The sequence below is a fragment of the Anarhichas minor genome, unplaced genomic scaffold, assembly GCF_050575085.1.
Source record: "Anarhichas minor isolate MPS153535 unplaced genomic scaffold, ASM5057508v1 ptg000024l, whole genome shotgun sequence".
Taxonomy (NCBI): domain Eukaryota; kingdom Metazoa; phylum Chordata; class Actinopteri; order Perciformes; family Anarhichadidae; genus Anarhichas; species Anarhichas minor.
This window is the reverse complement of record NW_027466470.1, coordinates 9,654,097-9,679,547: the sequence shown is the minus strand read 5'-3', so window position 1 is coordinate 9,679,547 and position 25,451 is coordinate 9,654,097. Positions and strand designations below refer to the sequence as shown.

General features: G+C 41.2%; 1 protein-coding gene across 2 annotated transcripts in view; it reads left to right on the top strand.

Annotated features, from left to right (window-relative positions):
- st6galnac5a (ST6 (alpha-N-acetyl-neuraminyl-2,3-beta-galactosyl-1,3)-N-acetylgalactosaminide alpha-2,6-sialyltransferase 5a) overlaps window positions 1–24,920 on the top strand; it is a 36,814-nt gene extending 11,894 nt beyond the window's left edge. The window contains exons 2-4 of one of the 2 annotated variants that reach the window (XM_076098406.1): window positions 12,513–12,925; window positions 19,788–19,895; window positions 22,813–24,920. In XM_076098406.1, coding sequence (XP_075954521.1) covers window positions 12,522–12,925; window positions 19,788–19,895; window positions 22,813–23,071 — 771 coding nt within the window. In that variant the 5' untranslated portion in view covers window positions 12,513–12,521 and the 3' untranslated portion in view covers window positions 23,072–24,920. Of the gene's footprint in view, window positions 1–12,004; window positions 12,926–19,787; window positions 19,896–22,812 lie in introns of those variants that run through there. The other variant, XM_076098405.1, reaches the window with a different exon arrangement.
- Window positions 24,921–25,451: the final 531 nt, after the last annotated feature.

The window sequence follows — 25,451 nt, the reverse complement described above, 5'->3', positions numbered from 1 at the left end:
ATCATCTTGTTAATAATGCAATGAAAGCCTTGATGATAATGATAGCATCAGATGCTCAGCTAATAACCGAGAGCAAAGTTATCAGCTGCAAAGGCGTCAATATCGGTTTTAATGCTTCTAACAAACTTCAGCCGCAGAGCCGACGGGTAAATTGAGTGTTTTCATTTCGTGCTACTTTAAACTTCTACTTCCCTACATTTATCTGACAGGTGTAGCACAGTTGCTTTTGAGATAAAAAATGAGATATGTGTATAAAATACAATGCGGTGTATAGATTAAACCAGTATTTCCCTGTCTCTATCTGGGTCCACTAAAGAGTTATTTCCCTCTTCTCACATTGAGTTATTTGTTTGAAGATCAACAAAGAAATAGTATTTAATATCTCACTAAGGGTTAAAGATTTGTGAACCTGAACTTTTCTTCTTTTCTACTTAATTATTCACACCTTTAAATTTATTTTGGCCCAGAAGCCATGTTGGGAACCACTAGATTAAACGACTTAATGTTATATCAAGTAATAGTTTCACCTCCGTCGATACGATGCTGCAAAATGCTGCTTAAACATTGATCGGTATCAGTACATCCTTTAATAGCCAACAGGATATATTTCCGCAAAATGAGCACGTTTACTTTGATACTTTAGTGCATTTTGCTGATAATACCTCTTTTGCTTGACTTTTAAATGCAAGACTTTTCTATTGTTATTTTGGTACTTTTACTGAAGAAAATTGTCTAAGTATTGCGCATCGCTCACCTTACCTTCAGTGTGCAGTAAAAAGGCCGATCGGCGCTCATTGGGAGATAAAACGTTGTGAGAGCGGCTCTGCGACGGAAGGCTGTTGGCATGCATGCGCACATCACGTCTGTGTTTTTATGCATTCCTGCTCGGCAGAATACACCCAGGATTAGACTAAAGAGCCCGCTGTTTGTGAGGGAGGCTCATCATCTTGGTGAAAAAAAACGAGAAGACAACCTCCAAACAGCCATTTACTGATGCGAGGAATTATCTCTCTCATTGTGAAGATAAACCTGTGTGAATGTAATGATCATTTTGAATGTTCCCGTTCACCAGTTCGGTTATTATCACATCTCAGGTGCGCACCCATTAAGGAAATGAAAAGGCATTACCTCTGCAATAAACATTAGCGATGTGATTCATTTCATTAGTGTTCTCTTATTAAAAGTCAGAGTCTCTGGGAATGCAGCGGAAAAAAACCATCAGCAATCAAAATTCTGCTTACTGTAAGTAAACGCACATGGGAATTATGAACAAAATGTAAAACCACTGGTTCTGCAGAAAAAGGCCCCATGTGACTGGTGTATTATTATGTATGACATTATGAGATTGTTGACCCAGATGCATCAATGTGTAAGCAGAATGTTAGTTGTAGCTGGGGGACGAGAAGTTAGTTTTAACTACTTTGAATACAGTTGGGTAGTTCAGTCCAGCGGTTCCCAACCTATGGCTTTTCCACTCAGTTTAACTTTTTAATGCGCAAGTTGTAGACACACTAGAAACAGGTGGAAACGCTAATTCACCTCTGAAACACGGAAAAGTGCCACGATATAGGATGTTATTGCATGTCGTGATATAAAACACTCGCAGTAAGTTGATCGTGGTGAATTTCTATTAACAGGTTAATCGTGAATATCCTCACCTGAATTGAAAAAGCGGAAAAATAGAGCTTGATTAAAGGGAGAGTTCGGGTGTTGTATGAGGTACTTATCTATAGTCTGTGTATTACCTGCATTATGGGGGTAGCAAAACATATGTTAGCCACCGAAATGAATTAATATCAGTTCAAGTGTATGCTCTATTAGCAATATTATCCGAAGGGGAACTGATCTGAAAGTGACGGTTACAGCTGTCGGATAAATGTGGAGTAAAAATACAATAATTCCCTCTGAAGTGTCACAGAGTGTAGTACAAAGTACTTTAAAACTCTACTTAAGTACAGTACTTGAGTACATGTAATGAGTTACTTTCCACCACTGACATACTATAGACACAAGCACAAAGCGATTAGAAGACTCTCTCACGTGTCCTGCTTGCAAATATGAAATCTGTGGTATCCCAGGAGATTCTCCTTCTTGAAGATTGTTGTCACTGGCAGCTGGTGTTTTAAACACTCTCTCTCACACACACACACACACACACACACACACACACACACACACACACACACACACACACACTTTTTGGTCACTGACTCATCATCCTCGGTTCCAGCACATAATGGACAAGCTCCAACTAGAATATTTAGCATTGAAAATGTTTTCAGAGGGAAGCAGAGCATCGGTACTGTAGTTTTTGGCGATGTATTATTGATGTCTCCTTTTTGTTTTTCTTTGGCTTGTTGTTAAATTGCGTATATTATAGAACACAACAGTAATTGCTCCTTTGGGATTTATCTCAACGGAATTTATTACACTCGCACTCCAAGATTTAACAGCCAGTCTCCAGTCTGGGAGAAGAAGTTTCTTGTGTTGGTGTGGAAATTGCCTGTTTGCCCTTGTTCACAAATAACAAACATGTCATCTCCAGTTTGACAGTTAACAGTTCGCCTGAGTTCCATATTAAAATTTCCTCCCGCTGTCCGTCACCGTGCATATATTCCACTTCACGCTCGGATTATACTGCACCTTTTATCTTTCAGTTTCATTTTCGACTCGCTGTATCTTGTGTCGAAAAAGGAACTTTTGCAGTGCAGGGTTGGACGTGATGTGAACGTGAAATAGTGGCGCACGCCTTGTGCTCAGTCCTCCGAGCCATTACTCTCACCAGACTTCTCTTAACAAGAACATCTTCTCGTTATCGATTCAGTCAGCTGTTTAATCGCTCCGCCCGTGCGATCGCCATGACCCATCATTCCCAACAACTGATCCCAGAGAATAAGGGGAACATCAATAAAACGCTGTGACGATCAAGGCCACCACGAGTTGACTTGTGAAAAATGTGAAATCTTCCTCAAATGCAGACGTCAGGTGTCTGGAAGCGCTCAGGAGGAGAAATCCTGCAGATGTTTTAATGATGTTTTCGAGACCACAGCTTCGCATAATGACCTTATCGGATATCATGACTTCAATGCCCCTGAAATCCCTCTTATGTCTCTCTGAAGGCCCTGCCCTACTTTTGTCGGTCTCCAAAGTGCTTCTTTCTCTGACAGCCACTCTTTTTTCTTACTCCTATTTTTCATCTATCAGATTGCCTTTCATTTTCCTCCCTTCCTCAGCCCGTCTGTCTGTCACATCCTTCCCCTCTCTCTGTCTTTTTGCCTCCCTCTCTCTTCCTAATGTCCTTCTGTCATTTCCCCCTGGCTTTTTCCCTCCATCTTCTCCACTCACCACCTCCTGCTAGATTTCAGAGCCCAGAGAGAGAGAGATTCTTTGGCCTGGTAAATTGCACCTCATGTTTTGTATTCATGCCAAGGCAATCATTCCTACACGGATGTGTCTGTGTGTGGTCCTCACAGCTGTAGCTCTCTCCTCCTCTATCTGGGTGGAGGTTATGGGGACAAACAGTGGCTACACCATTGTACAGTCTGCACCAGTGGCTTAGCAGGCTGATATGGAGCCAATTAAGGCAAAGGAGTGTGGTCTGTATCAAGGCGCAACACGATTGTCTCCACACTCCCACTGGCTTGACATATCGGGCTGCCTGGGTCCGCTCTCTAGCAGCTCATACTAATAGAAACTCGCTGCGAGTGTTTCTACTCTTGGGTCAACCTCACCAGGCGAGGTGAGGAAGACGAGGAGGGGGTGGAGGTTCAAATTGTATCTGGTAGAAAAGAGAGGGAAAGAAACGAGGTGCAGCGTTCTTCTTTTCACTTTCTCAGCGCAGGTGGTGAGGAGAGTTGAGGTTTAATGACACAGCGGCTTGCCTTCGGGGCAGAGTCGGGCTGTCTGTCTATCTCATGATCTGCAGAGGTGTTTGCTGTTTGAGATACAAGGGCATTTTAGATTGGGGCAGCAGAGTAGAGTGTGAGACAGAAACGAAGCTGTGGATTTAGTGTGGGTGGACACACACAACACCTGGATAATAAAATGCATCCCGATATAGTACAAGTTTTTACACGGTGGTTTTCTTGTCACAGAAATGATGCTACAACTTTGTGGAGAAAATTTCTGTTCTTGGATTTTTCTGTATTGTCGTTGTGTCGACCGCCTGCATGTCGTATCCTAAAACAGCGGTTCCCTACATGTCTTTGCTTGTGACCGCTTCATCTTCTTGTGAGCTCTCGTCATAAGTCGCATGTGTAGAAAGTTGTGAGCATGTTGACTTCTTTGATTGTTTCACTTGAATCATTTGAGAGGCCAAGAAGTATAACTGATTTATTTTTGCATGAAAAGATGCAAATATTAGAGAAGGTGTGTTTCTCCTTCCGACCAGAAATGTGTCATTTTCTCTAAGGGGTGCACCTCTACCTCAGCCAAGCAAACTGTTGGCTAGTGGGTTTCTCTACAACGCACAGAGTTGACCGTTAACCGGCAAGAGGCCGTGTGTCGCAATCTGCGGTTAAAAACCCTGATTTGAAATACATATTACAGATGCAGCTGTAGACATGTCTAAAGAATGCTCCTTACCCCCGGATAATGTCGGTATATTCCACATGTCTTAATCAGAAAATGCTACATTCGAAATAATTATAAAGGTAACCACGGGTTGTTTTGAGTATTTTGAAATACAACAAATAGTCTAGTTTTTGTACCCAGACCTAAAGCTCTACTGTCCTTAACACCGTCACTCTTCCTTTCGGTCTATTCTTGCTGCCTCTACAGGCTCGATGCATGTGAGAAAACTACGTGTGAAACATTTCCAAACCAAAGTGATATGAATCCTTGGTGTGATTTCACCTTTTTTTTTAAACTGATAAGACAGTCATCCAACAGCCAACAGTCATCTTTGGCTGAGGGCACTTCATGAGAGCGAATGTTGTCGTTTGCTTCTCCAAGATGAATTTTAAAACGATCTGTTGCTTTTGTTAAATTGATTTAGGACTCGTCATCAATTAGTCTGTGGGAAGTCTCGTCTGCTAATTAAATAGTGGCCGGCAATTTTTGAATTTATTCAGTTTAATTGACGCCGGGTAACATTTAGTTTGCACTGCGGTTATATCGTATCTGTTTTTGTTTACACTGTTTTAAAACTTTATCCTGATTAAAAAATGTTCTCCCACTCAGGCTACAAAAGTTCTCTATCTGCTTTTCTATTTTTTATAAATGAACAAAAACAGCACGAGGCTCTGGACTGCTGAACTGTCCCTTACATTTGGGAGTCATTACTACATTTTTCTGGTTGTGGGTTTGATCGCACTTTGTTTTTAAAAGCGTGCAGTCATAGTGCCAGATGTGTGTGTGTGTGTGTGAGAGAGAGACCCTGATGTCCTGTTAAGTGTTGCATCCCTCTCCAACAGCCGTACGCTTTTACTTTGATCACAAACGTGTGCACACAGACTCATATTAAATCTCTCCTCTGCAGCGCTGTCTGTATTGAATTTCTCTTTTTCTGACGCACACACACACACACACACACACACACAGTGAAGAGCCCTCTTTACAGTCCCGCTTGCTTTGAGGATCAGAGCTCGGCCCACAATCTGTCCTCTTCTTCAAATGCTCTGGATGTTATCGGCTCTTGTTTCAGCCAGTACCCACCCTAGATCACCATGTCATTTATCCAAAAAAAGCCAAACCCGCTACCTTCATCAATGAACTTTCAGTAGTTTCTTTTTAGGCCAGATGCTATTTTTTTATATTTTTAAGTAGATAATTGCCCTCCATCAAAGATGCCTTCTTTTCAAGGTGCTCACAGAAAACTCTGCCCTAATTAAGACCAGAGCGTCAGAGCAGCGGGAGCTGTCAACCTGGAGTACCGCCGCTGATCGCTGGAATCCCTAATTGCCCCTGTTTCGATATCCACCCTCCCTTTCTCTTCCCTCCTCCTCTTCCTCCCCATCTTCATTAGGCCTCAGCAGCGCTCGCTCCCCACCTCAGCTCTCTAATGACCGGTCAAACGCGCATTCTGGACAAACCGCTCCAAATAAGCCCGTCCTCCATCGACTCTGCCCCGCAGCACTCGGCCTGTGTGTACTCATCAGCACAGTAGAAGCAGGTCTCCTCTAAATAGAGCGCCTTTAACTGAATTCACTTTTTCTCCCTCTCTGCTGTTGCCTCCAGCTGTTGAGATTTTCTCTAATTGGTAACTGTACTTGTACCGCCCCTCACACCCGCTCCTCCTGTGCTGCTATCGGCTCTCAAGGCCATTTTGTTTCTCTATTCGTTAGTTCTCCATTTATTCACTCTTTCACTCCCTCTTATTTAATGACTTTATCCTTCCAACCTCCCTTCCCCTCACACACACTTCTTCCTCTCCTTCTTCATCATCTCCCATCATAAACTGTACATTTTGGCTCTCACAGCAGCAACCAACTTAAGAAATTAACTTGTTTTTTTAGGGCATTTTCCTATTCCCTATTTTTTAACAGATTTTTTGGCCTTTCTTCAGACATATTTACTGATTAGCATTGTGAATATCCGCTAGATTCACCGCAGTGAGATTTAATTGAACTTAACCCCGCTGTTAGAAACAGCTGGCTTTACACAGGAGGGTGTTCGTGCCATTTCCCCCCACCAGTCTGTCCTTCTTCGCGTTGTTGATGTTGATTTTGTTCTAGGATTTTTTTATGCTATTGGTTGTTTTAGTCTTTTTTTAGTCATCAGATTACATTGAACATGTCAGTTTAGTCTAAAGATATCACTTAACTGAAGTGAGTAAGTTAACCCGAGTCCTCCTCGCTGCTCTTTGTGTGCTGCCGACGTGGTCCTGATGTGACGCAGCATTTTATAATACGTAGTCCGTTAGTGTTTAATGACGTCGGTCTCGTCATCATCTCGTCTCAGTCATGGAAAAAAAACATATTCACATATTCAGTGATAGTTTTTGTTAGTTTGTGTTTTTGTTAATTGACACTGCTTTCGTCATATATTTTGGCAGTGTGGTGCTACCATTTTGTTTTGCTATTAGCTGTGTCTTTGTTTATTTTCTGATAAAAACTCTTTGTTTCTCCTCACCAATGGAGAATGTGACCCATGGGCCATGGAGGGCAAAAGCTGCAATCATAGTCCAGTGAGCAACACATGAACAGGGTGAAGTACAATAAAAAAAGATACTTGCATGTATTTTGAGGTCAGAATTTACTCCTTTTCTTTTTTTAAGAACTTACAAGAGCGTTTTTTGCTTCAAGCCAACATTGTCTGTGACCATGTGTGGAAGGCTTCTCTTTGAGGAGGCTACAGAAAACAAAAGGAGTCTTTGGCGAGTCTAAAGGTCATGCCTGAGGCTCGGAGGAGGCTGAAAATGTTCTGTTCTGTTGTTGTATCTCGATACTAGACAGCCAGACAGCATCCTGCTGGGCTGCATGATTGCCGCCTCTCAGCCCGCACATTTACCGGCCATATCCTCTGTTTCGCATCCTTGAAGACCCAGCATCCTCACTAAGCCCTCGCTCGATTTCCCCCCCCCCCCCGTCCTACTGCATTCACCCACACAAAATCAATAACACTGGAATGGCATTTCTCCGCCCTGAGGGGGTATGGCACACGTCAGGCGTAACGGTTCATTGCAGTGTGAGTATGTCTTTTCCTCAAGGGACCGAGCTAAGTCAGGGAATGGAGAGGGGGGAGTCGGGTGAGGAATTAAAGCTGATTTCATGCCCCCTTAAGACCCATGTGAGTTTAAACCACCAATTATTGCCCGTGTTACCCATGGGCAGTGAAGGGCTCTGAGCACTGACTACGAAGCCAATCAGGCCCGGCCGAACAGCACCATCTTTTCGAACTACAATCACAGTAATAATGTGTGATTATATGAGTCGTATTGATTACTGTTGTTTGATTACACACACTTCTTCATGACCTGCAAATGCCACTCAACAACACCAGGCTTGTCCAGAACACGAGAAACACATTTTCAGTGGCGAGCGTCATGTTCAATCAGTGCTCGAATCAACACCAGAACGCTGCCTTTGGTCCCCACCCACCCCGCCCCCCCTCTGCTCTCAAGGATCCCGCCTCCCCAGGTGGTCTGAGACTCGAGCTGCCTCTTACTTACATCCCCCTCCGCCATCTTTCTCAAGGTTAATCCACGCAGCTCTGACAGCCATGTTTTCCTCGGGTCAGGAAGTCTGGCAGGCTGAGCGGTGGGCAGGCAGTGAGGGGTCATGCATCCCCTGTGAAGGACGGGCTCGCTAGAAGCAGAGGAGGGTTCGGAATGCCGACCAGAATGAGGAAACGGAGGAGGGCGACCCCGGCTGTCTGGGTTGTCGCGGAGCAGAGATGTGACTGGCTGTGTCTGAATGTTGGTGGTGTTGTAGCTTTTACTAGGCCACTGTGGATGGATGGGTGGGCCTAATGAAACCAGGACAGGCTCCCGGTGTTTGCCACAAGTGGGACAAGGTCACCCCTTAGGCTGGAAATGTCATTATGAAATGAAAAACTATGTTGTTGTGAGCTTATAAGTAAGTTAGTTCTAGCTTCTCAAATGTGCAGATTTACTGCTTTTCTCTATTTGACATGATAGTAAATTGAATTTTGGAGTTTTTATGTGAACCTGCGATGGAGATTTTCATTATTTTCTGATAGTTAGATCTATTTAGATTATCTTAATAACTTCTCTGTACCTCTTCAGTCAATTAGATAATAGATGGACCGTCTTTTTTGTGTCCCTGGAGGGAAATTTATTTCCAAAGCCTGCACATGCTCATGTCTCACGTGAGAAACTATACATACAGCTGACATATGGGTATTTATACACATAACGTGCCCTGCATGCATAGGCACTGAATTAGTTATCTCTTTTTTAAAAGGCCTCAGTTTGAAAGTTAGGTCAGACGGCAGCGGCTCACAAGGCCATGCAAAATGTCTTTAATATCGCTGAGCTGGTTCGGTGGAGCTACTTGTGTTTGTGTGACGATTTCAGGAAGAGGAAAGAAAAATCTAAGTTAGCGACAAAAATCTGTTTTTCTTTGGTTTTTTTCTTACCTTCCCATTTGTTGTGAAATATTGGACGCACATGAAACAGGACATGGGCTCACAATCCATAAGGTTTGGGAACCACTGGTTAAATAATTAACAATATTTTGTATTGCATAACCTTATTTTTTTTTTTTTTTTATGGAAAATCTTTATCTGAAAAGTAACTAGTAACGATAGCTGTCTAATACATGAAGTCTGAATAACATGCATTTTAAATACACAAGTAAAGAACAAGGAGCTCAAAATTGTACTTAAGTACAGTTCTTTATTGCATATATACACACACATCTACATAGTGTTAGCGAGGCTATCTTGATCGATCGAGGCATATAATAGATAAAGCTACCTTGCTTTATATCATTTTTATTCATATCAGCCTTTTGAGAATAACTCTAAATCAATTGTTGACCAAACTACTCAGTTTATAGAAGAAACGGGGACTCATGTTTTATTGTGAATTGATTGAACAATGAAATAAGCTCATTTTATGTTTTTTTTTTATTCCGTTTGATCTGAATAATAAAATTGGCTTCTTGGAAAAGTCGGTGCAGATTTACATTTTTTTTCTCCAGATTTTCTTCTTTCTTCGGTCTCTTTTCATGCCTCCAGTAAGTGAAACATAGCCTCGTGTTAATCGGGATACATAATTTAGTTTGGATATTCACTTGGGTTACATTACTGATTGCAGCTTTGATCAGATGATGTAACGGGACGCTGATGGAGTACACTTTTAAAGAACCTCAGCAGCCGGAGTTTAAACGCAGCAGATCTTTTAATTATGATCAAAGGTATTTCGTTGTGTGTGTGTGAAATCGCTGGCTTTGTTCTTTCTAACGCACTGATAGATGTGTTTCGAATGATGAACTATTAATCACGTTGAGTGGAGTTTTGTCGAGGATAAATGAAATTTGAATGAAATTTAATGAAATGTAGAGGGGTTTTTTTTAGGATTTGTGAGTTTCTCTGAGCCAGTTCTTAGGTAAACTACAGTTTGCGTCGTCTCAATCGCCTCAAACCAAACCACCATATTGCGTGGGTCACGTAATTCCGGCTGAAATGGAGAGCATTGTCCAGACCATCCAGCCGATTTCTTGGTAATAGCCTGACCGAGCTCCCTGAAGTGGCCAATTCTGGGCAAGGCCCACTTACATTCTCTGTGAGACAGACGAAGAGAGAATAGCGTCTGTGGAGCCACTTAAAAGCCCCTGGGTGAAAATGGGATTTCTGACCTGCTCCACTGGTGCTGCAGCTCTACTGCCAGATTGGCTGTCAAGGTGCTGCCAGGTGGGAGAGGGGAAAGGTTGGGGTGTGGAGCAGATGGAAGGAATGGATGGATGCTGCTGCTGCTGGTGTTGGTGTAGACCGCTAGGATCTCATTAGCTCAACATTTCATCAAACACTGAGGCACCGAGGTGGCTCTCACATGCATCTTTATATCTCTTTTGCCATCTTTTCTTTTCAACACTTTTTTCTCTCTCTTTCCCACCTTCCCTCTTTGTATCGTTCTCCCCCTGCTTCTCAAGGTCTCATTAACCAGATGAGGCTGTTCAGCTGGTAATCTGCCACTAAGTCAAAGTCAGAAGATGAGGATGATAATGATACATTTACACACACACACACACACACATCCAGCTATAATCATTTGTTCTTGTTAATATCTTGAAGATGTAAATGTGTTATGGCAATAAGAATGTAAATAACCACCATATTTCTGCTGGGGAGATATTTCAGGGGCATTAGAGGGCTCTGCAGAACCTGGTTTGCATATGATTGCTTTTCAGTGCAGAGGGAAAAGCACAGACACACCCACATGCACGCATACGAAGTGCACACGTACCAGCCTCCCACACACACACACACCGCCAACATGCAGAGCTGCTTAACATACACAAATAGGTTTATATTAATGATTTATGTGCTTGCACATGGCAGGGCTAAAGAGGAAAAGAGGCCGCAGACTTAATGAACTGTACATGTACAAATGCATGACTGGCAATGTGGTTTCAAACAGCGGCTGGGTCTTCAATAACTGGGGATGGTTTTTTTTGTATGACTGTAGAAAAAAAAAACAGCAGAATAATCTGGAAGATGTCAAAATACATATACATCGTATATTTATTATAATTACAGCTATAATTTAAATCAACAAAATACCACAAAATGCTTGTCTCATTGGTGGAATGGCCAGGATGCCCTAAAAATGTTTACGCGGATATCAGCTTATGACTGCAACTATTATTTGCATTGCTTATCAATTTGTCAATTATTTTCTCGTTTAATCTCTTTGGTCCATAAAATGTCAGAAACTAGCTCAAATCTGTCCGTCACAATATTCCCTATTGTCCAAGTTGACACATTCAAATTGCTTGTGTTGTCCTACCAACAGTCGAAAACCCAAAGATATTCAGTTTAATAACATATTGTATTAAAAAAAACAGCAAATATTAAAGAAATGTGAAGCTGGAATCAGACAGTTTTATTTTTGATTTGAAAAAAATCATTAATTGATCACTATCCCTTCCCGGGTTTGTTTGACAATATGCAACACTGATATTTTATTCATTCTTTTGGGTGGCTCTGGCAGTGTTTGTTTAATTATAAAGGTTTTAAAAATGCAGGATATGAATAATAATAATAAAAAGGAGATGAGAGAAGACAGCTCTCGCCAATCAAGCATAAAGAAACACAAAGAACATGAGGCTAAGTAAGTTCATGCATATATGTACCCACATAGGAACTCACATATACACTCACTTGTACCTACATGAAACAAAACAAAGGCATACCGAGTCAAACAAATCCCCCGATCAGGTGTTTCATCCTGTTGAAAAGGTAGTAGACAAAGTAGGAAACGGGTTTAATCCACATATTCCTAATGTGTATTATGTTCTCATCTTTCATAAATATCCTAAAGAGTTCCTGAGTTTCAAATGTATGAAATGCTGAATACTTTATAGGTTCATATTTGATAGGAATTCAACATGAATTGTATGTACCAGGACTGTTGTTTGGGAGGTAAACACACATTCCTCTGTTGTGTGCGAGTGGGAGAAAGATGTAAGGTGAATTCTTTGTAAGACCCCGGGGGTTTCTACCAATCGCAAAGCAATATGACAAGCTGCATATCCCCACGAGGCTCTGTCGCAACCCATTTGTCAACAAAGCATTTCCTGCCTCAAACACATAGCGAAGCTTTTTACCAAAGTTCCCCTAGGTGTGCATTTCTGTCTGCTTTGCATATTTCTCTATAAACTGGGGCTAAACACAACTTTCAGAGCAGTTTTGACTTCTGGAAAAATAAATAGTTTCTAGAGTTTATAACAAATATGGTGCAAAACAAAAAATTCTGCTGGCAGTGCTGCGGGTGCTTCCACGGGGGAATGAGGAGGCCAAATATTCTGACGCACAGTATGTATTCTTTTGAGAATGTTCTGTTTACGTTCTTGTTTTTTTATTTTTTATTTTTTGCCATCAATCAGCCTCCCAGGATGCACTGCCAGACCTGTGCCCTGGTGACCAGCTCGGGTCACCTCATCGGAGGCGGTCGGGGTGAAGATATCGACCGGGCCGAGTGCGTCATCCGCATGAACGACGCCCCCACCGCCAGGGGTTACGCCGGAGACGTCGGCCAGCGTACCTCCCTGCGCGTCATCGCTCACTCCAGCATGCAGAGGGTCCTGCGGAATCGCCACGAGCTGCTTAACGCCAGTCAGGACACGGTGTTCATCTTCTGGGGCCCCAGCAGCTATATGAGGCGTGACGGGAAGGGCCTTGTTTACAATAACCTGAGGCTGATGAACCAGGTGCTACCCAAACTCAAAGTCTACATCATCTCCTGGCAGAAGATGCTGCAGTTCGACGAGCTCTTCAAGAAGGAGACCGGCAAGGACAGGTGAGGAAAAAATGATCACAATGAGTGTACAAGAATGCAATAAGTAATAAGGATTCTAACTATGCAAAAGTGTATTTGGTCGATGTTTAATGAACAGAGTAGTAGTAGTAGATCAACAGAACATAAACCAGGTTCATATTAATGTTCATCAAGGAAATATTCCAAACGTTTGTTCGTTCAAGATTCTCGAATGTGAGCATTCGCTGCTTTATGATTTAAATTATAAGTATCTTTTGTATTTAGACTTACGAAATATAACATTTAACAGCTTCACCTTTTGCTGGAAACTGTGGTTGGTGTATTTTATTGACAAAAAATAAGTATGGTAAGGATTGGGCAAAATAGGTCCCGCATATAGACTGTATATAAGAAGTGGACGTAGTCATCATGACGTCACCGATTGGTTTGTGGACTGCCGGTCTGAAGCCTTGAGTTCGCTGATTTCACTGTCGCCATCTTGGATTACGGCTGTCGCCATGTTTTTTTCCGCAACCAATGAACGGAAGTTACCATACTTGGAATGCGGAGGACTTGCGTAGAGACGCCGTATACAGCTCTGGTAGCGGCAGCAACCTGTCAATTACAGTAAGACCGCCCTAAAGCGTACTCCGCTTTATGGTCTATTTTACTTTAAAAGGGACGATAATTGACTAAATCGACTTCTTTTTGCAACCGGAGGAGTCGCCTCCTGCTGGTCAGTAGAGAGAATGCAAGTTGTGTAGTTGTGGACGGGTAGTAGTTTAAATTTACACAGCAACACGGCACGAACAGTTGGTACTTTGACTGCCAAAAATCAAATATATAAGTTGGCTGTCGAAAAGTACGACTTTGCATCGATAGTGTGAGTTGTTCTTGAAAATCAAGCTAGAAAGACATCAGAAAGTAAACTCTGGTGTAATGAAACATTACGATGTCGGAGTTTCCTGCTACCCTTTGAATGCATCACGAAGGTAAATGTTTCAAAGTGAATGCTTAATGTGAAATCTTAATTTGACTAACGGAAAAAAAAACCTACTAACATGTGATGAATATAATGGTTACGTTTTTGTTTCTGGAACACCTTTTCTCAAGCTGCCCAGTGTTAAAAGACTCAAATTGAATGAGTCCAAGCTGAGTGTCCCTCTCTGTCCCTTGGCCGTTAATGCTTAATGAAAATGTTACCTCACTCACACACACACACACACACACACACACACTCCGTTTGTGTGTCTCTCTCTCTCTTTGTCCGGGGTGTCATTGGAGAAGGAATCAGACTTTAAGACAGATGTCAGGGAGGAAATTGCCAAGTAGAGGATGCGGTGAATAGCTCAGACAGCCATCCTTCAGGATCAGTGCCTACTATCATGGTAAATGTTTACAGTGAGCAAGCGGATCCTGATGTACTGTTATCCTTTTTATAGCATTAGGCGTTAATATCTGTGAGGCTTATTTGAGGTCATCTCTGCTCTGTGGAGCGTGGGAAGAGCGAGAGAGAGTAAGCCTTAAAATATTGCTTTTTTATTTCTAATCTTGGAGAACGGTTTAAAGGAAGCTGTCGGTATGAAAGAACAATATTTTCATGCCTAATTTGTAAAATGAATCCTACTGTTTTTAAGGATTGGAGCCTGTGGGAGCCACATTAATAGCAGTTTCTGGGTAATAATTTGCGCGATCGGCAACCCTGCAAGCCTGCAATTGTAATTATGGGTTATGCCGTTTCAGGAAAGGTAATTAAGATGGTGTGCGTTGTTGTCACATCCACCCATTTTAATATAACTGGCAGAGGAGCAATAAAAAACAGGTGTCCCTCTGCAATCTCGGTTAAATTGCCAAACCAGAATGAGCCTCAACCGGTGATTAAAGGCAAATTAGCTTTTGAAATATATATATATTTTTAATGCAGTATTTAAAGCGTCCGTAATGGAAATCGTCTCACTGTGTTGCACTGTTAGGTGTCTACTCGATTCATTTTATGTAGTTTCCTGTTGTTAAATGTGTTTGGATGGCGGGTTCATTCAGTCACCAAAAGGTCCCAGGTTTGATCCTTTTAACAGAAAATCTAAATGCTGTTAAAAAGCTGGAAAAATGCCACCTTAAGTATTGGCAGTCCTGAGAAACGAATCCTCTGTGACTCAAAGGGTCAAAAAGGGGAGAAGAGAATTCAACAGAACAATATGCAACAGAACAATGCAGCAGTGGAGAGTTCAAAGAGCCACCAGAACCAGTACTCTGTATTTATCTTTTCTTGGAATTAGATTTAGGAAAACTCTCAATTTGGGGAAAGTCTGCTGCTCAAAGAGAAGCAACATTATATAAAAGACATATGATAATAATGAGGGGAATAAGCTACATGTCCTCATAAGAGTACACGTATAATGATGTTCAACAAGTGTTTCAGCTTTAACTAATTGCACTAATCACACCTTCATGTGACCTCCACCTCTCAGCAGTTGGATACCAACCACTATAATAAACTCCATGACAATGCACCTCTTCAGAAATGAATACAACAAAAATACACAATTGGAGAGATGCACTGTACACTTCTTGACTATTTTTAATCTATGATCTAATTCTTAAAGTAAATGGAGCAAATCCTTTTCTTTTTTCTTGTTTTTGTATCAGTGCCATTATATTGAAAATCTCCTTTTATGAAATACAAGCAAAGAATAATCTCACTTTTTAATAGAAATAAGATTTTAAGGATCAACACACAATGAAACAGCTCGTTAGCTGTGTACTTTTGCCAGCTTTTCAATACCAAACTGTGTAAACGCGTGCAGCGACACCGTTCTTCTGTGCAGGGATTACTCTATCTTCACACTCACAGCTTGCTTCCAGTCCTTTTAAAGACCGCCATTGAAGCTCAGAGCTTGACATTTCACAGCACATTATTCATCAGCATGTTCATCAACAAGGAAACGAGGAAGACTCCTTAAGTGAGATTAGCTGCCGCCTCACTACGACCTCCGTGCATCCACCACAGACTCCTTGATGACAAAATGTTGCGCTTTGAACTTTTCTGAAGTTTTCTAATTTGCAAAAGGTGCGTGTGTGTGTGTGTGTGCTAGTAAAGCCCAGTGACTGTGTTCGCATATCACAACAAATCAACATGTTCCAGACAACCTGGGTCCTGTTGTAATTAAATGAGAAGTCTGTGCTTCAGCTGCGATAGCATCACTTTGGGTCGACACTGTTGTTTGTGGTCTGAACAGACTTTAATAAAGATGAAAGTTGGACGAAGGTGTGTTGTTACTATTCATCACACTGTCACTCAGTGCAGATTGATTGAATCAGGAGGTTTGGGGTTGTTTGGCAACACAGTAAAACAGCAGGAAGCTGCACATTTGTAGATGTCTACTGCAAACACAATGCTGTTGAATTAAAGGTGTGATTGGTGGGAAATAATTTAGAGTTGCTGCGATATGCTTAAAGCTTTAGTCGGTAATGCATTTAAGAAACCTTTTTTTATTTATTTGTTGCAGTTCTCTACGTACCAACGGCAATCAATAAATCAAATGCTCTGACGAAACAATACAAAAATCTGGCATCTGTGGCTGTCACAGGGTTGTAATAAGCCAATTATTGTGGCTGAATTAAATGACTGAACGGCCTTACCTACCTGTGGGCAGTCGAACCCCTGCACTCATTGCGCGTCCCCGTAGTCTTCCATAAGCTGCTAGTTTTACAGTTGTGAGTACTAACAATAGTCATGTTTACGATCATTATATTTTTGTGGGAGTGGCTTTAGAGGGAGGCCTGGAAGGACACTTTACAGTTTTGCTCACATGGCGACTTTCTCGCTAGATTTAGCAGCTTTTGGAGCCGGTGCTGCTAGCTACGTTCATTGGAATAAGTTGGCTACACTGGGCTGGGGGGTTTTTGGTCGACCAATTCTTTAAATCTAGTCTACTCTTGCTGGTTCCTCCAATGTTGCTAACCCCAGCTTTAATTCCTGAAAGAAAACAAAACCAATCACTCCCCATTTACTACACATTATATTTACCCTCCGCCATTTTATTTGAGTGACCGAATTCAAGTATGTAATCCATGCACGATAATAGTGACACCACAATGGCACTAGTAGTATTCCTGACACCGTTTGGTCAAGTTTATAACGTCCCCTGAACGTTTCCTCACTTCCTCTACAGCTTCCCAGCCACATGTTTATATTCCATCGTCCCCGAGCAGAGCAATTGTTGAAAATACAAATGCTTAACAGGCTTTTTATTTAAGGATTCCTGCCTGACGTGTAAAATAAGAGAAACACCTTTTCAAACGGCAAGGTAAACCCTCTACTCTGAATGTTGTCACCCTCATTAACCGGAGGCGAGCAGGGTGTCGAGTCTGCCAGGTTGTTCTTGTCAAGTCTTTTCTTATCAGGCCCCTTGCTTTGTTTCTGTGTCTTGCCAAGTTGAAACCTCGGCTGCTGTGGATGCTCGTGTGTATATGTGTGTGTGAACAGATGAGGGGCAGTAACAAGCTGTCTGCAAGCAGCAGGGTGACGAGGTGGTCGAGCGAACAGGAGATCCTGTCAAACTGAGTTTGATCCTTTGCCTCCTTACTCCTATTTACATCAATGACACAAGAAGAGCACGTCTCCTGACCGCGGTTGCCAGAACACAGCCCAGTGTACCACCTGCAGCTTCACAAAGTGAACAGGAACCCCAGATTCACTCTCATTTTTTAACAAGCTGTGTCTGCTTGGCGTCTCGCCTCACTGTATTTGAGGGGGTTTTTTTTGGCACTGGGACCGACATTGAAACCTCCGCCGCTGTAGTTCGTACCTTCCTCTTGGATGCATGCTTGGTCGTGCGTGACAGATAGTCACCCAACGGCCAAACACTGACGCCCAGAAATGTCCCGAACACAGCACAATGAAAAGAAAAGAGAAAATACAGGCTCGCACGTCTAGTGGGTCATCAGTTATGATTTAGAGGGATTACTTTTGTATGAGTCTTAGTGTACCTTCAACACATTTGAAGTCTTGTTTTAAGTCTTTAAAGTGCAGGTGAAATGAAAACAGGAGGAGGATTCATTGTTACTTTGTTGAGCCCCTGACTTTTCATCCAGCGCCACAAGTTTTCACTTATCTAGTGAAATATCTCCGATTTACACTTTTCCAATGACGTGTCCTCACGTCTTTAGTAATCGTCTTGATTTTGGCTCTAGTGCCACCATGAAGTTGACATTTGTAATATTGAGTGAAGTGTCTTAACAACTGTTGGATTGTCATAAAACACCTTCATGCCCCCTTCAGAGCCATTGAGCTATTTACACAGTTGTATTTGTCCAATACAACTGTAGAAATGTGATGCTTTTTATGACCAAATATCTGCAAAACGAATCCACCTCAGCTGTACTTTGTGTTTAGTGCTAATTAGCAAATGTTAGTGTGCTAAACTGAGATGATTGTGGTAAACATTATACCACATTATACTAGTTTGCAAAACTACAGAATTTATTTCCCAGTACGTTTATAATATAATGCCAATAGTATTACTTGCAGCCCATAATGTTATCCCCCTCTTTTCCCCTTCAACCTTCACTTCTTTTATCGTCTGACGAAGCACAGACGTCTGAAAGGTCTTTGTTTAGCATGTTGGCGTGCTAGCATTTGCACAAAACAGCCGAGGCTGATGGGAGTGACGTACGTTTTGCAGGTATTTTATTTGATCTAAAACCAAAGTGTTGGAAAATGATAAAGCTTGACCTGATTATGGTGCCAGATGAATTTGTGGACCTTACCGAAGAAATTATACTTTATCCTCTAGTGACTGTGAATATTTGTAGTCCTGGCACCCAGTAGGTGTCAAGATATTTCCCAAAAAACTAAAATGTAAGCCAGGATTCTGCCTCTTTGGATAACTAATGTCTGTACAGCATTCGATGACAATCTGTTTAATAGTTAATATATTTCAGTCTGAACCAAAGTGGTGCACAGACCAACATTGCCCTCTTGAATCACGAGTGTGCTAAAACAGTTCGGGTGATTTATCATTTATTCAGGCCATCACAAAGTGTGCGTTCAGTTGGTCATCAGGTCTTCAAAACACTTCCCAAACGCATGTTGGCGTGTCATTGATGTAAGGTAGTAATATAAAAAGTCAGGTTAATGCATCCTGTGTTAAGGACGCTTCTGATAAACATTTCAGTGTATTTTATATTCCAGTATTTTCTCATTGCAGTATATTAACGTTAACCATCATTAGGGCTTATTCATTACGTTTGCTGTTGAAACCCCAGAATCAAAGTACCAGAGTTTAGTTTAGTTTTAGTTAAATGTATTTTCACTTTCAACTGAATGTCTTCACGGCCCTTCTAGAAGTGGTGTTTGAAGTTGTAGGACTTTGGAGCCCATTAAATCTATTCAAAAACAAGGGAATCTTAAAAAATGTATGCTGTAATGTTTTTTTCATCCGACAGCAACCCTACGACAGAGACCACTTTGATGAACATTTCGATTTAGAGGGATTTCGTAATTCAATAAAAATAGAATTTCATATTTCTTTCATAACGACATTCATAGGCATGACTAAAGACTGCAGCTGAAGCTTTGTCATTTCAGCTATCTGCACTAAATTCGCACGACTACTTTCTGATTAAGGGTTTGATTATTTGACGGGGTTCATTTGTATCGGTCGATATGTAGGATGGATCTGTATATTAATGAAGCTGCGAGGGAACTTGAATGATCTTGCAGTCAGGAAAATCGACCTCTAGATTTAGATAAATCTTTGTTCTGCCATAAAACGCCGATGTGAAATTTTCCGATTGTCTATCGCAGTTAATCACATTCTGAAAAAATCAAATATGGTAAATTTTTCCCCACAAATGAAATCCTTCTAACTCTTCCTCTTCCTCTTCCTCCTCTTCTCTACAGAAGAGTATCAAACTCCTGGCTTAGCACCGGCTGGTTCACGATGACCATCGCCCTGGAGCTGTGCGATAGGATCAATGTCTACGGCATGGTTGCCCCTGACTTCTGCAGGTGAGACAGTGGAGCTGCATGTAAAACATCATCATCAGCTCACCAACAAGCAGACGAGCATTACAAGTATTGATTTATTTTTTTTACATTTGTGTGCATTTGAGATACGAGAGGGAGAGAAAGCTTAGGTCTCGCTCTGCTCCATTTTTCTGGCCACCACAAATATCATTGCGCAGTATGTCAGAGTGAAAAATGGCTTTGTCGGCCATACTTAAGGTTTTCTCTGAGGTCTGTATCTGTAGAAAGGCTTCCTTCTTTAAAGGAGATTCAGCTTACTTGGTCTAAGGCCCTGCTACACTACTTAAGCTTGTTGCAATCAAGCAGTCTCCCTTTGTTTACCCGGGCTTTACTTTGCTTATGTGTTTTGTTTGTCACACCATATAGCATTCCCACAGACCTTTTTTCTGGTCATTCATCCTCCGCAGACACAAAGTCGAAAACAACATCTAACAATTGACCAAAACACAAAGTGGATTGATTATCGGCTACCGAGGGCTGCAGTTGTATTCCCCAAACTTCAGGCAAAGGAAGGCTTTATTTCCTGCATGAATTTGAGATAAGACGAGCCTTGTTCATCCTTTATTACATATTTTGGATTATTCAGTTTGGAGAACCTGTGAACTGGACACTTAATGAGAGATAATGCCTACATGTTCAGCCTCAAAGGCAAGCCTTATTTTACTGGAGTGATTCCTCTTTCAAAATAGTTTTTCACTTTTGATATTTTAAGCACACTTTGGTGATAATACTTTTAAGTAACATTTTGAATTCAGGATTTCCTTATAATGAAGTATTTTTAGAATTTGCTATTATTTAAGTAAAGGATCTTAGTATTTCTGTTGTTGGATACCTGCAAGTATAAAATTTGTGTTTTAGTGCAACAGCCCAGGAATATAATGTTAGTTTGTTAGCAGTTACCAATTCTGGTCCTCAGTCAAATCATCAACACAATACGCACTGAAGTACAACAAGAGAACTTTATCATACAACATTTCATGTTATACTAAAAGCTGATTTCCCTCGAAAGATCGTTTGGTTCAAACACTTTCTTTCCAGTGATCATTTTATAAAAAAAAGTATTTTTTTACATAATAAACATTAGTAATGTTAATTAGCTAATGAACCATAATATCAATGTTTTCTCTCAGTGTATCTCATATGTCAACTTTACATGAGCTTAAGAAAACATTTGAACCAGAATCTGATGACAGTTGGTAAAAACTGTTTTGTCACTTTCAATCAAATTTGATAAAACCAAACCACCGAAAACCTGACAAAGCAAATTATGAGTTTTTAGGTGTTAAACTCTTTTTAGTAATACCCAAATGTGTTTTTAACTTCAATGGCTGCTTATATAATTGCTAAAAATAAATGTTATAGAGAAATACTTTAAACCAAGTTTTGACTTCTTAGCCTGAGAAGTATATTTCTCTTAACCCCTCGAGGAGCATTTAATCCTTCTGTTATTGGAAAACATCTGCATTTGGCAAAAAGAAATGGGATATTTTTTTGCACTCTCTAAATCTCAGAACAGGTTATTTCCTTCTTTATTCACTGAGCAGTTCTACAACACCATGACCATGTAGCAGCAATGCAAAGAACTGTGGGATACAAAGTCTTGCTATCCAGTCTCTCATTGGCAGAGTTTAATGGTTTGAAATTACAGCACACGTCTCATTTGTCTCAACCAACGCTTTAATTGGGTGATTTTATTGGACAAGGAACAAATCTTATTAGATTTCTCAATAAAAAAAGAACAAACTGTTAAATACTATGTATATCTTTGTTCCTGGTTCTGATTGATTAAATACTTATTTTCTATTTGGGGTTTAGTCACAAATTCGATCATGATGATAATGAGGAGGGAAATGCGGCTTCATTTCTTTGAACAAATGGTTGACTTAAGTAATAAAAGAATTAAAAGACGTACGTGGAAAAAAGTCTTCATCAAATCTTCAATTTCCTCAAGAAGTCATATTATAGTTTGTCATTAAAAAAGTCATAGTATATTTTATAATATGGTCAAGTGTTTCATAAAAAATGTAAAGGAAAAAAGCCGTCGGTACGTCATTAAAGGTGTCAAAAAAAGTCTTCGTATAGTATGCTACAAAAAGTGTCAAAGACCTGTCATAGCATATGTCATTGTATATACATCATAAATGTGTCATAAAAATAGTTGTAGTACAGTATGCCATAAAAAGGTTGTCAAAGATGTCATAAGAAAATCAGAGTATATCATAAAAGAGGTCATGATTTAGCACGTCACAAAACTTGTCATAGCAAGGTATGTCTCAAAAAAGACATAGCGTAGTGTCATATAAAAATAACATCAAATACAAATGCATAATTTGTTTACTTTAAAGTATGTCAAAAAAGGTCATATGCCATTAAAAAGTGTCAAAACCTCATAGTAGAGTATGACAGAGAAACTTTAAGGGTACAGAATGTGTCATAAAAAGGTCATAGTACAATATGCAACAAGAAACCATCACAGAAATGTAGTATTATATTAAAAGTAATTGGATAGTTTGTCATAAAAGTGTGCCAAAAAAATGTCTCAGAAGAAGCCATACTATAGTATGCCATCATGATTACTAAGACATGCACGATTAGATGATGTACTGTGTTGAACATGTGGCGTCCATGCCAGAGGCTCCATTTTCTGATCTTTCATAATTCATACTGAAACCTTTGTCTTTTCCATTCAGTGTTGACCTACAGGTGGCATTTATTTAAATGGGCTAAATTTGGATGCGTAATCCATGCAAAGACAAACAAATGAAGGCAAACACTCCCTCTTTCTTTCTTTCTCCCTCCGAAGTGAAGAACCCTTTGTGGTGCCACATGAAACTCAAGTGACTCATTAAAGCATTTTGAAATGTCAACCGTCCCTCTTCTTCTCTCACTAATGCTGCAGGGAGCCTCAGCACCACTCCGTCCCTTACCACTACTACGAGCCACGTGGTCCGGATGAATGCGCCATGTACCTTTCTCATGAGCGTGGGCGGCGGGGCAGCCACCACCGCTTCATCACGGAGAAACGGGTCTTCGCCAACTGGGCACGGACTTTTGACATCCACTTCTACCAGCCGGACTGGAGTCCCCCACCTCTCCCAGCTAACCGGACGCTAGAGGGGACGGTCACAGCGACGCCCCTGGTACCCCAGAAGACGTGACCTGCGTTGGGGGGGGTGAAGAAGATACTTTAGAGATTCATCTAAGAAAGAAGAATATTTGTATAGAGGGCTACTGGACCCTTAACAGAGAGGATACAAAAAAAAAATGAAGTAGGCAAGAAATATAGCTACCACAGAAGAAGACAGAGTCTTGTTCATCCTGCTGGACATTTGTTCCACCGCTGCATCTCCAGCAGTGTGTTCCGTTCACTGCGGTGAGCCAGTTCAAAGTTGTACAACCTTGTTAAGTTTATACAAGGAGGCAACATCATAACACTCCACTCTCAATGCATGCATGCAGTGTCTTACTGTGGATCCTCTCTGTGTGTGTGTGTGTGTGTATGTTTACCTGAGGGATCGCAGAGGGTACAAACTTGAGTTTGGGCTCTCCACAAAGCCTCTGTTGGATGAAGGATCGATGCAGGATTCACTGCTTACAGTTCACTGACAGAACAATACCAATACAATGCCTGTAATCTTAACAATGTAGTGCTGGAGACAGTGTAAACTGAATACTAATAATAGTGTAGTTGAATTTGGCTATTTGAAATGTGAATCATCGCTGGTGAGATTCATATTCATCGGCTGTTTTCAAGGATTGAGGAGATCAAGTTGGATGAGATTCTTTACTGAGAGTCCTGTGTCGTGCAACAAAGGCTCAAACTCCTAAAAAGCAGGGATAAATCTCAGTCCTAACACATTTTTACCACCTTTCAGGTGTGTGCATTGTAAACTCACAAGTCAAACCTTTCCAATGCAGCACCTCTTGACTGAGTGACACGTGTGTAACATTGATTGGATGGTACGTGTGTCTCATAAGGCTCTGTCGGCTCCTGTCGCCACTTAATTGCGCGATTTATTTAGCTACAAGCCCGGATTTCCATGTAAATGCACAGCCTTGTCACACAAGACAAGTGGGAGATTAAAATCGAGAGCAGGGATGCAGCAGCCCCATCCATCCCACTATACAGTATTTATCTGCGGCCTAGCAGGAGAATTACACCGTTTTTTTTTTTGTTAAACTGACGTGTATGTGATCTGTCAGTCTACACTCTCGCTCTCCTTACTGTGTTTTATGTGCACTCTCCTCATTTGATGGAGTATATACTGCTTGTAGATGGCCCCTTCCTCTCTTTGTGATCCTCTAATTCCACCCCCCTCCCCCCCCTCTTCTCGCCATGAATAAAAAGCAGGTGTCAGTCTGGAGAAAGAGGTGGGGTTATCTTAATGATTGATCCTGGTGCTAAGTCCCTATTGATTTTGCCCTCATCGCTGTAATGTGAGTAATGAGTGGAGGGATGCTGTGGGTCAGAGACAGGTGGCTCACACCACTAGAACGTGTTTCATATCACGTTTCGTTGGCAGAGATGAAGCGATTACTACTCGTATACATCACAAACAGCTGCAGGAGTAGTGCCCCGAGAGCCCTGCGGCTGACTTAGTGCTGGAGCTGAGACCAAGACATGCGTTTTGTTTTCTAGACTCACCTGTGAATGGCTCTGCACAACGGGCTGTATTAGCAAAGAGATAAGCACTTGAATATTTTTGTTTTTTGCCTAATTGACTGAGTCGTAGTATGTCCTTCTGCAGCTACTGGCTATTTTCATTTTAGATGAATTGTTTAGTCTGTAAAATGTAAGAAAATAGTGCAAAAAAAAAAGGCTATCACAAGTTCCCAAGGTGATATTTTCAGATTGTTTTGTACAAACAAAGATATTCACGAGGCAGTGATATAAAACTGACTAGTAAAATGAGGAATCATTTCAGCATTGCTGTTAATCTGTTATCTTTTCTTTTTGCACATGATCGAAATGTATCATCCCACTCAATAAAATACTTTATATCAGTACTCCTGCATTCAGCAGTTTCTATGTAACAACATGGTAATGTGAGAAATAAAATAGTCTCCATGTGTGCGTGTGTGTGTGTAGTAGCCCCCCACCCCCCAGACATGAAGATGAAACATGGAGGTTTTGTGGAGGATGTGAGGCCAGTGACTCACCTTCACCCTCCACTGACAGCAGCTGCCATTTTTACTTTTCAATCTCGTTCTTCCCGTCTGGTTGTGACATACTGAAATAATAATGAAAGACAGGCGGCGTGACAAGGCCCTTCCTCCCCAAAGCTACAATAGATCCCCGACAGTCTTCATGACTGAGTGTTTGAAGTGTATTTGAAGATAGCACCGCTACAAGAGCGTTAGGTAAAGTAATTACAGTAGATCAAGGTAATATCAGATCATGACGGGAAAGCCAAGTATTCCGCAGAGGGTCATGAAGACTTTTATTAGGCAGTTGAGCCAGATCAATAAAATGTACTCGATAGGCATTTAGGAGGATTGACAGCTCATAAAGTAGAACATCAAAATCTATGAACAGGG